General features: G+C 45.0%; 1 protein-coding gene across 1 annotated transcript in view; it reads left to right on the top strand.

Moving 5' to 3' along the window:
• The window catches only part of COL22A1 (collagen type XXII alpha 1 chain), a 197,227-nt gene that overhangs the window by 102,909 nt on the left and 82,001 nt on the right, over positions 1–12,317 (top strand). Inside the window, exons 17-23 of the mRNA XM_033156119.1 lie at positions 1,361–1,405; positions 3,242–3,295; positions 5,687–5,740; positions 7,981–8,016; positions 8,517–8,546; positions 11,212–11,265; positions 11,944–11,996. Of these exons, the coding sequence (XP_033012010.1) occupies positions 1,361–1,405; positions 3,242–3,295; positions 5,687–5,740; positions 7,981–8,016; positions 8,517–8,546; positions 11,212–11,265; positions 11,944–11,996 (326 nt within the window). The remainder of the gene's footprint in view (positions 1–1,360; positions 1,406–3,241; positions 3,296–5,686; positions 5,741–7,980; positions 8,017–8,516; positions 8,547–11,211; positions 11,266–11,943; positions 11,997–12,317) is intronic.

The following is a 12,317-nucleotide window of genomic DNA, read 5'->3' as shown; positions in this document are numbered from 1 at the left end:
TGAGTGTTCGGTGTAATTTATAAATTCCATTCACGTGGTAAATGGATGGCTGATACTCAAATGTGGCGTTGCCAGCACATAAGAACAGTTGTCGACATATTTGCACACAGATAGCTCGCCACCCTTTTAATGAGGGTGAAAGAAGAAAGCACAAAATATGGTCTGAAGCTCAACATCAAAAAAACTAAGATCATGGCCACTGGTCCCATCACCTCCTGGCAAATAGAAGGGGAAGAAATGGAGGCAGTGAGAGATTTCACTTTCTTGGGTTCCATGATCACTGCAGATGGTGACAACAGTCACAAAATTAGAAGACGCCTGCTTCTTGGCAGAAAAGCAATGACAAACCTAGACAGCATCTTAAAAAGCAAAGACATCACCTTGCCGACAAAGGTCCGTATAGTTAAAGCTATGGTCTTCCCAGTAGCAATGTACGGAAGTGAGAGCTGGACCATCAAGAAGGCTGATCGCCGAAGAATTGATGCTTTTGAATTATGGTGCTGGAGGAGACTCTTGGGAGTCCCATGGACTGAAAGAAGATCAAACCTATCCATTCTCAAGGAAATCGGCCCGGAGTGCTCACTAGAAGGACAGATCCTGAAGTTGAGGCTCCAGTACTTTGGCCACCTCATGAGAAGAGAAGACTCCCTAGAAAAGACCCTGATGTTGGGAAAGATTGAGGGCACAAGGAGAAGGGGACGACAGAGGATGATATGGTTGGACAGTGTTCTCGAAGCTACTAACATGAGTTTGGCGAAACTGCAGGAGGCAGTGAAGGATAGGCGTGCCTGGCGTGCTCTGGTCCATGGGGTCACGAAGAGTCGGACACGACTGAACGACTGAACAACAACAACAACAACAGCTCTGCTTTGGCAAGGCTTAGTTATACGCTTGGTTATTTTATCTTTAACAATACTTTCCACCAGTTAAAAGTTCACCGTTCACTTGTTGAAACCTTCCCTTGCTTTCCTTCAGTTACAGATACACATTTCACTGGAGAAGGTCATTCAGTTTTCCCCGTCCTCATTATCTTGGTTATAAAGACTTCGCAATCATTCCTTTTAGGTCTCGGAACAGCTCAGCAATCCCAATGGATGGTTGATCAGCTCATTGAGTACTCCAAGTCTAAGGCCAATTAGCATATGCAAAGGCGGTTTGTGGGAATAACATTATTGATATATTATAGACAACTGCTTAGTAGGCAGAGCACTAAATCAGCATTTCCCTAGCACAGGAACTGCAGCCCATAATGAGTCACTGGGTACAAATTGCTAGCACATCCGTGACTCATCCAAGTTTCACTCTGGGTAGTGGAGGGAACGATACAAAATCTTTTTTTTTTTCTTCCCCACTTTTTCAGGGCCTGCAGGGAGAAAGAGGCGAAAAGGGACCCCGGGGAGACAAGGTATGGATCGTGTGCGTCAGATAACTTGTCAACAATCTGAGTGGAAGTGCTGAATATTGTTCCTCAAAAAATGAATGCAAGGAAGAACTGGGAGATCGAGTGTAAATGTATGCACAGTTTGTGGCCTCGAATTATAAGGGGCCTCTAAATGCAAAAAAAGGTTACCCGTTAGATTGCTAGATCTGAGGGAGCAATCCAGAGCCTCCTAGTGCCCCTATCATCTAGGGGTGTCCCTGATTTAGAGAAGCCTTCCTGGTTTCTGATTTGATCCCGTAATGTCCCGCTTTTCCTTAGGACACCACTATTTTCATTGGAAAAATGTTGGAAGGTATGGAGTTATCCGACCCCCCAAGCCGTCTGGAGGCAATCCAGTATAGGGAAGTTTTTTTTTTTTTTAAGTGTAATATTTTATTATGTTTTTATATATGTTAGAAGTTGCCCAGAGTGGCTGGGGCAACCCAGTAAGATATTTGGGGGTGTACATGGGAAAATTATCATTATGGAATGGAACGTCCCTATTTTCATTGGATAAATGTTGAAGGGTATCGCAATCCTATGCATGAAAAGAGGGCATAAAGTAAACCAGTGTAAGTTAAGCCACCGTAAAGTTATACCAGATCAAAATATAATTCAGCAGTGGAGCAAATGCTGCTACTCTTTCTAAGCTTGGCAAAGGGAAACCAAGCCTTTCAACTAGTGTTCTACACTGGTTTGCTAGGTCATGTGACCAAGCTGAATTGGCTTGGGTTCCCACCCCTACCATGCCCTCAGAAAAGCAATGGTGAGTCCCCTTTTGCCATCTCCTGCACTGCCCACCCTGCTGCCACCACTGGAGAAGCATCACTGGCATTGGTGCTGATTATTGGTGAGATCTCGCTGATCTCCAGCTAGATCTCTCATGCTGTGTGAGAGATCTTGCCAGAAATCAGCACCACTTCTCTGCCAGTGGCAGAGGTGGTGAGGTGTTTGGCGTCCGGAGGGGCACCACCTCAAGATCTTCACCCCACCTCATGGTTGGGCCAACCCAGCCTCTGCTCAAGCAAGTTATGGTGTTGTATCTTTGGCTGAGTAAGGGTAGGGGACTTATCACAGGCTGGTCCAGGCATCAGCCAGCAGAATTGGAGATCTGCTGCATCCTAAGCTCTCATCGTGACCAGGATGTTTGGTACACTGAAGTCCAGTTTGGAGGGCCTTCTGGTGGTTCCCTCACTGCGAGAAGTGAGGTTACAGGGAACCAGGCAGATGGCCTTCTCGGTGGTGGCACCCTCCCATCAGATGTCAAGGAAATAAACAACTATCTGACCTTTAGAAGGCATCTGAAGGCAGCCCTGTTTAGGGAAGCTTTTATTGTTTGGTGTTTTATCACATTATTATTATTATTATTATTAGTAGTAGTAGTAGTATTCTGTTGGGAGCTGCCCAAAGTGGCTGGTGAAAACCATCCAGATGGGTGGGGTATGTATAAATAAATAAATAATAATAATTATTATTATTATTATTATTATTATTATTATATTATTATTATTACCACCAGGATGGGTAGATGAGAACCAAAGAGGGACAGGCCAGAGCTGAGGCGAGGCTGCAGGAATCTGCTGTCACTATTCATAAAGGCATGTTGCACAGTCTGAGAAATGCAACTTATATAGAACCAAGCAGGGTAGCATTGGTTCCTCAAGCCACATAAACCTGACTGGACTAAATACTTGTGGTTCTAGCTCTGACGCTGCAGCATAGCCAAGATCCAGGGTGGAAATGCTCTCAGCTTCAGAGCTGATGTGATGGCCCAGGATGTATGTCCAACGCTCGAGTCCTCATTCCTATTTCTTTGCTTAGGGAGAACCAGGTCTCGATGGTTTCCCCGGAAAGCCTGGTGTGGATGGGAAGCAGGTATGTGGACAATTCAAATTGGTGCGAAACCATTTTCTAGAATTAGTTGTGGATTTAGAGAAGAACTTGCATCTTGAAATCATTCTCTCACCCCCCAAAATGTAGCCTCCTACTCTATTTTCGGTGTGCATCACAGTGCAGTCCTGTAAATGTTTACTCAGGGGGAACTTATCCCAGCTAAATAAATAATAGACCAGATTTCTGTTTCTAGATATGTATTTGAAAACCCTCCACCCTTTTCTTTAGTGTGTGCACATATTTTTCACATCTGCATATATATCCTCTCTCTCTCTCCCCCCCCAAGTTTGTTTCATGTATCAGTATCTATTTGTTAGCTCTACTTCATTGCAGGTTAGCCTCAATTATACCATGAAGTCGTCCCTTATTTTTACAAAATATTGGAAAGTATATGCTAGCATAATTATATGCTGTATCCTTCTGTGTAACCTCTTCGTCACCTTTTGGACTCAGCTATACAGCTGCAAATAAAAGGTTTTAAGTGTGTTTTATGTGCATTATGCAAATGTGACACTAGATGGTGATGGTGAGCTTATGGCAAATTCATAACAGTGGACGCTTGGGTTGCAAACGCGATCCGTACAGGAGGCGTGTTCGCAATCTGCAGCGTTCGCAACCTGCGCCGCTGTGTCTGCGCACGCGCGTGATGCAATTCGGCGCTTCTGCGCATGCGCAAAGCGTGATTTAGTGCTTCTGCACATGCGCGAGCACCGAAACCCAGAAGTAACCCGTTCCGGTACTTCCGGGTTCGGTGTGTTCGTATCCTGAAAATGCGCAACCCGCAGCGAGCACAACCCAAGGTATGACTGTATGTATTTTTTCCCCAAAACGTTTTTTTTAAAAATAAACAAAACCAAACCAAAAAAAATTTACAGCGTTATTTTATATGTGCCTAGATTCTACATTTGTGTCAGAACTGGATCCTGTCCATTTCTAACCATAACCAATAATTCTCTCTAGAAGCAGCTGGCATGGGGGGTCGGTGCCAAAACAGTGGCTTTGCTGCCGATTACCTGGATTGTGTGGGGATGGTTGTCAGCAAGGTAGAGCACACTTGGGCGGAGACCACCTGACACCTGGCATTGCTGCACACCTGCTGCACCATCACACTCTCCAGGCAAATGGCAATGATCCTGCCTTTGGAAGGATGGCTCTCTGCCCCTGCGCAACATTCCAGCTCAGGGGTCAGCGGTCTGTTTCAGCAGGGGGCCGGTCCATTGTCCCTCAAACCTTGTGTGGCCCCAGACTATTCCTATGCCCCACAAATAACCCAGAGAGGCATTTTAAATAAAAGCACACATTCTACCAGAGCCGTCTTTCCCATAGGGCTTAGTGGTGCATCGCACCAGGTCGCCAGCCTCTCAGGGGTGCCCCAGCAAGTGGGGGAGTTACGCGGCTTTGCTGGTGGCCTCCCCTTTCCCCGCACACCTGCCAGCTGTGCCCCGCCAACCATATGGCTGGCGGGCACACAGCTTCCCTCCCAAGCCTCTGCAAGGATCACTCTCCTCTCGAGGAGACTTGGGAAGGGCGCAACTTCCCTCCCAAGCCTCGCGGGGATCACTCTCCTGCAGCGGCATGGGGGAGAGTTGCGCCCCCCTCCTGGATGGCTGGCAGTGTGCAGCTACGGCCACCCCAACACTATCCATTGTAATTTGGGGGTGCTGGACGGATATTTGCACCCCAGCACCACATCTGCTAAAGACGGCCCTGCATTCTACTCATGTAAAAACACGCTGATTCCCAGACTGTCCGCAGGCCAGATTTAGAAGGCGATTGGGCCAGATTTGGCCCCCGGGCTTTAGTTTGCCTATCAAATGTTCCAGCTGCTCAATGATTTCGGTTTATTTTCCTTCCCCTTCAACTCTCTTGATGCATCTTTCTCCAGCTCTGCATTTCAAGTCCTCCCAGCTTCCTTCCCTCCTTCTTTTTCCCCCATATCCTTCATACGTTGCATCCATACAGAGCTATGCTTGCCGTGTGTGTGTGTGTGTGTGTGTGTGTGTGTCTTGTAAATTAGGTTCAGCTTGTGTTTCATACCCTTTCCCCTCTTAATTTCTCCCCTAGGTCTTTCATGACACATCATATTGCTCTCCAAATATTTAAAATGTGTGTACTTACTTCATTTGATCGATACCTTTATATTACAGTGGACCTGCTGCCCTATAAATAGTTACCTGGGGCGAAGTCCCATTGAATTTGCTGGGACTTACTTCTGCATGGACTTGTGTATGATTGTGTCTGTGGGTTAGCTTAAAGTGATTCATGGTTCAGTGGATCCCAAATTCAATCCCTGGAATCACAAATTCACTAAAAACTTTGGTTTGGAACACATGCACCCGAATACCTTTTGAGTGTTGCTTCATTCGATTTCAGGGCATCCAAGGGAGTCCAGGCCAACCTGGTCTCATGGGACCCAGAGGAGAAAAGGTGAGCTGTTGTCTGTGTAAATCTTGCCTCTGAGATGTGCTTGCTTACATATCACATATCACATCACATTCTTGTGACGCAATGTAGGCCAAATTCAGAACCCCTGTCCAAAGATTGATTTCACTATACAGTGGACGCTCTGGTTGCAAACGCGATCCATGCGAGAGGCGTGTTCTCAACCCACACTGCTGTGTCTGCGCACGCATGTGATGCAATTCGGCACTTCTGCGCATGTGCAAAGCATGATTTAGCACTTCTGCGCATGCTCGAGTGCCGAAACCCAGAAGTAAACCTTTCCATTACTTCTGGGTTCGGCGCAGTGCGCAACCCAAAAATTGCGCAACCTGAAGCGGCCGTAACCCGAGGTCTGACTGTATTCCCAATTTTATAATCCTGATGCAGCCCTGGCCATTCCCAATTCCTACTCACTTTCCCTGCCCCGTGTAAATCAGTTGGCCAGGTCGTACGAGGCTCTGCTGACTACATGTCAACTTACGTTATGCTCTTGTAGAAATGTCAGGAACTGGCGTGACAGCCTCACAGGCTGCAGAATGGCACATCAGAAATTTGATGATATATCAAATTTTCTGTTTGCAAATATAACAGAAATAAAGAAGAAAGGAACAGGTAACAATAATAGTAATAAGAAAAATAATATTTTTTATTTTATTTTATTTTATTTTATTTTATTTTATTTTATTTGCATACCACCCTATACCTGGGGTCTCAGGGCAGTTCACAGAATAAAATCAAGATATAAACCACAAAATACCTAATAAAAATAAAAACAACAACCTAATAGCCCCACCCCCAAAAAAATAAAACACACCACCACATTTTAAAAGGGCATAGGATGTAAATCGGATCAACCAAAGGCCTGGTAAAAAAGGAACGTTTTTGCCTGGTGCCTAAAGGTGTATAATGAAGGCACCAGGTGAATTTCCCTGGGCAGAGCATTCCACAGATGGGGAGCCACTGCAGAGAAGGCCCCGTTCTTGTGTTGCCACCCTCCAGACCTCTCAAGGAGGAGGCACGCAAAGGAAGGCCTCAGAAGATGATCTCAGGGTCCCGGTAGGTTCATATGGAGAGAAGGGGTCTTTGAGGCATTGCGATCCTGAGCCATAATACCATTAATGTCATTGTCAGGTGACATTAAAATAAGAGTATTCAATCAATCTGCTTTAAGCATATAAATTGATATTGGCAGTCCAAATATCCAAAGACTTATAGATGAAATTAATAGAGTCATAGATCCATAGAGTTGGAAAAGACCCCAAGGGTCATTTGTCCAACCCCCTGCAATGACCCTTGCGGTCCCTTCCAACTCTGCAATGGATGATTCCAATCACACATTCAATTATAGAAAGAGCAGTGAGATCTTCGAATCACTGGGTGGGAGATGGTGTGTCTTTGTCCTTCCAGCCTTGCAGCATAAGTCTCTTAGCTGCCATAAGGGTCAGCAGAACCCATTGTCCATCTATTAGTCCCCACACTACAGAAATAGTGAAATTCAGTAGCGCCGGAATGGGAAAGGGGAGCTGTCTCTCTCTGTGTGTTGCAGGTGGGATTCAGGTAAGGTAAAGGTAAAGGGACCCCTGACCATTAGGTCTTGTCGCGGATGACTCTGGGGTTGCGGCGCTCATCTCGCTCTATAGGCCGAGGGAGCCGGCGTTTGTCCGCAGACAGTTTTTCCGGGTCATGTGGCAAGCATGACTAAGCCGCTTCTGGTGAACCACAGCAGCGCACGGAAACGGTGTTTACCTTCCAGCCGGAGCGGTACCTATTTATCTTCTTGCACTTGACGTGCTTTCAAACTGCTAAGTGGGCAGGAGCAGGGACTGAGCAATGGGAGCTCACCCTGTCACAGGGATTCGAACTGCCGACCTTCTGTTCGGCAAGTCCTAGTACATATTGGAAATTTTGGTTTGCACAATTAAAGTGGATTAAAGTGCTCCATCACCTTAGAGCAACAAATCCAACTATTATTATTATTATTATTATTATTATTATTATTATTATCCCCCAAAACACTGCCTGTTTGCTGTAGGATAATGAAGAGGGAATGCACTGAAAGTTGTGGAGTGAATTAATGCATAATAGGAGGATGGGTAAACATAACTGCGCTAAAATCAAATCAGAGCAAATGCTTGATAAAGATCAGACAAAGCTTTACCAGTGCCTTAACTTTGTAAACTTAACTGGATTGTTTCCCCCTCCCTCTCATTTGCTTTCTCATCTAGGGTGAAATAGGGCCTCCGGGGAAGCCTGGCTCAGTGGTAAGAGCTGTTAACGTTTGATCTGTGTTGACAAAACAAGTTCTCTTGAATGGGTGCTCAGGGTCTCGAGAAATGCTAATATATGTTGGGCGTTAATGCCTGAGCAGAGCATAGAAATGCTTTCTCATAGAATAGTTGGTGAACGATTTTCCTGAAATTGATATGAGAAGGACTTGCCATACTGCATAATTTTGTGAAAGAGGCATGAAATCTTTGCCTGTTCCAAAAACTACAGAGTGGATGGTGGAAGGAAATAGAGAGGGCCCTTGGGGAGTGAGGGTAGTTTTTGCAGTACTCCGTTGCCTTATATTTCAATGATCTTACTGCAGCACAATGAGTTTTTAAACTTTTTGTTGCCTTCTTGGCTGCATAACTTCAACCAGCTGGATCTCAGGGGGAATCCAGGGCTGAACTAAGTTTCCCCACCTATGGGATAGAGAACAGGGCAGAAACCCAGACTCATCTCCCTTGTGCTACATATTTATCTTCTTCCGTTTCAGGTGCAGATGGAAGGTTTGAAAGGAGAGCAGGTAAGGTCTTTCTAAATCCCAATTTTCAACCCCCTGCATCTACAAGATGAATTTTAACAGGGAGAAATGTAAAGTACTACACTTGCCCCCCCCCAAAAAATGAGAGCAGTACATGTGAAAAGGATCTAGGAGTCTTGGTAGACCACAAACTTGACATGAGTCAACAGTGTGATGCAGCAGCTAAAAAATCCAATGCAATTCTGGGCTGCATCAATAGGAGTATAGCATCTAGATCAAGGGAAGTAATAGTACCACTGTATTCCGCTCTGGTCAAACCTCACCTGGAATACTGTGTCCAGTTCTGGGCACCACAGTTCAAGAAGGATACTGACAAGCTGGAACGTGTCCAGAAGAGGGCAACCAAAATGGTCCAAGGCCTGGAAAAGATGCCTTATGAGGAACGGCTTAGGGAGCTGGGTATGTTTAGCCTAGAGAAGAGAAGGATAAGGGTGATATGATAGCCATGTTCTAATATATAAAAGGATGTCATATAGAGGAGGAGAAAGGTTGTTTTCTGCTGCTCCAGAGAAGCGGACACGGAGCAATGGATTCAAACTACAAGGAAGAAGATTCCACCTAAACATTAGGAAGAACTTCCTGACAGTGAGAGCTGTTGGACAGTGGAATTTGCTGCCAAGGAGTGTGGTGGAGTCTCCTTCTTTGGAGGTCTTTAAGCGGAGGCTTGACAGCCATCTGTCAGGAATGCTTTGATGGTGTTTCCTGCTTGGCAGGGGGTTGGACTGGATGGCCCTTGTGGTCTCTTCCAACTCTATGATTCTAAGAATGATCATGCTGACTAAGTCAGTATGATAAAGTCAACCCAAACTTCAGAACCAATAAATCTGGGCTGAGCGGTTCAGAACCTTTCCCACTCTGAATAAGGTTTATTTTGAATCAAAGGAGATACCGGCAAATTGTTTATCTTCCCCTAATAGGTTTTATCCAAGGGTTGCAGTCTTCCAGCCCACACAGTTGTTGCTAGTTCACGAAAACTCCGAAATGAAATTGCTTTGTCTGTTTTCATTACCCAAGGAGAGCAGAGAAGGGAGGAGGAGACACCCTTCAGTGATGTTGCTGTCGATGCACTATCTATCTGGAGTCGGTTTCAATTGTTGCTCCAAAGTTTATATTCTTCCGTCCCCTCTTTTAAACCTACCATAGTTCAGAACTAGCAAAGCAAATAAAGGTACTCTGAGAAACAGTATATTGGGTGAAATCCTTGGCAGGTTTACCTGGACGTATGACCCTTCTAGGATCAGATTGTATGTGAGAGAAACAAATGCTGGTCCACCATTCCTTAGCAACTTTTCAGAAACGTGAGCAATTTAAATTGTGGAGAGTGATCCCTTTGTTTAAACAAACTACTACTTTCCTGCATACAAATCTCTTAGTGCCGCTTTAGCACAGGGGTGAGGAAACTGTGGTCCTCCACTTGTTCCCAGGCTCCAATTCTCATCAGCCCCAATCATGACGGCCAATGTTCAGCTGTCATTCAGAGGTAGGGTTGAGCCACTGTGCTAGCTTCCTGTGGCAAGTGGGTCACTGCTGCTTTCCAGGAGGGGGAGGGAAAGGATGAGGTGTCTGGAAGGTTGGCACAGGGTAAATGCACCAGCAGCAGTGCCATGTTGGCTCTGCCAGTGTGTTTGCACCACAACAACCTCCCCACCACTTAGTCCCTCCCCTTCTCCTTCCTGGTAAGCAAATGCCACCCACCTGTCAGGAAGGCAGCACAACAGCTCTGCCCCATCCAGTGGACCACTTCTTCCATGCACCATCACGAGCTGCTGAGATGGAAGGAATGGAAAGTCTTCATGTTTGCTCAGCCTCGGGTTCTGGCGAATCTCCAAAGGCAGATAATCTGTTCCTATGGAGCAGCCTCCAAAACACCGAAATGCATGTTTGCATCAAGTGGACTTCACATGTAGATTTAAACTCATAAATTGATAAGAGGATTGATAAAGGAAAAGGAGTACAGGAGAGGATGCAAGGGAGAGAGGGGAGAGGGAGAGGGAGGGAGGGAGGGAGGGAGAGAGAGAGAGAGAGAGAGAGAGAGAGAGCCAGTGTGGTGTAGTGGTCAAGAGCGGTAGACTCATAATCTGGTGAACCAGGTTCGTGTCTCCACTCCTCCACATGCAGCTGCTGGGTGACCTTGGGCTATTCACACTTCTTTGAAGTCTCTCAGCCCCACTCACCTCACAGAGTGTTTGTTGTGGGGAAGAAAGGGAAAGGAGAATGTTAGCCGCTTTGAGACTCCTTCAGGTAGTGATAAAGTGGGATATGAAATCCAAACTCTTCTTCTTCTATATATCTATCTGTATTCAGGTCTGATGCAGTCAACATATATATATATATAATATATATATAATATATATATAATATATATTATTATATATATATATATATAATATATATATATATATATATATATATTGTCCAGTAGCACCTTAGAGACAAACGTATGTTCTTGGTATTTTTTTAAATATATCTATCTATCTGTAGTTTGGCATCTTTGTAACTTTTTTGCAATAAGTTTTAAATGTAGGCAGCTGTCCACAGTTGAGCTTCCTAAATTGCCTTGCTCAGATCAATATAATACACTGTTGAAGGAATTCATTTTAAATGCAACATAAAGTATTTTTTTAACCTAATTTTAATTTGTTTACAGGGAGCTCCTGGCCCACGAGGTTCAGTAGGCCCTCCTGGAACTCCAGGTATCTCAGTAAGTAATTTGCTACCTTCACACCCTGAGTTGCTCATTTGTTCATATTTTTAAATGTCTTGTGCAGTGATGGAGTATGCAGAGTCCTGAACATGCTCATGTCTGGCTTGTTGGTTTGATTCTTAACTAGGGTGTGAGAGGTCTTTGGTCCAAACCATGGGCAAGCCCTGGATAAGACGGCTATATCGTTAATGTGAGATATTTGTTGACCCATGGTTCTTGCTTCAGATACAAAGATCCGAAGTTCCAGACAAGCCCATGCAACCGATACAAAAGACTCCAGTAGCATGGAAATTGTACTTAAATTTCAAAGGAAGATCCTTTGACTTTAAGCCCACTGCATGCTTCAGAACTCTAACCTGAGATTCAGTGCAGGGAAGTCTCTGCATCTGCACAGAGGCAGTTCCCCTTGCCTTCAGGGACAGAGGACAACAGACAAAGCTAAATATATGATCTAGAAGAATCAAGCCATGTTTCAAAATTGTGACACCAGTTCCTGAGATATCTTGCAGATCACGAATAGAGCAGTAAACATTAACACCAGTAAAAGGAGGTGGAAGGGAAGCACAATGGGCTGTTGAGCACACGTTGCATGTGGAAACTGGTAATTTGGTGATGCATTTTCTCTCTCTTCAATTTTATCTCTTGTTTAAAATAATATGTTGTTGTTGTTTGCAGGGACCCCAGGACCAGAAGGAAAACCAGGACCTGCTGGCTTACAAGGTCAAAGGGTGGGCAATGCTTCTACTTATGCGTGATCTGACTTGTTAGTGGGGGGATGCCTAAATTGTTTGATAGTGTTTAATAGACTACTGTCAATAATTCTCACTGCCCTCCCTCCCTATTTGCCCAAAAGGGGGAGGGGAGATCAGTTATACACATGTTGTGTTGTTATGTTATGTTGTAAACAAAACTCCAAGCTTGACGGAGAGCACAGTCCCATTTTGAGCATTAACCTTTGTTCCTATCTGTGCAGAGAAGGTGACCAGGATGAACAAGGTTCCTTATGAGGAACAGTTGAGGGAGTTGAGGCTGCCGTATATGGAGGGCAC

The sequence above is a fragment of the Lacerta agilis genome, chromosome 7 (assembly GCF_009819535.1).
Source record: "Lacerta agilis isolate rLacAgi1 chromosome 7, rLacAgi1.pri, whole genome shotgun sequence".
NCBI classification, from domain to species: domain Eukaryota; kingdom Metazoa; phylum Chordata; class Lepidosauria; order Squamata; family Lacertidae; genus Lacerta; species Lacerta agilis.
Note: the sequence above shows the minus strand (reverse complement) of the source record. Positions and strands in the feature narration are given on the sequence as shown.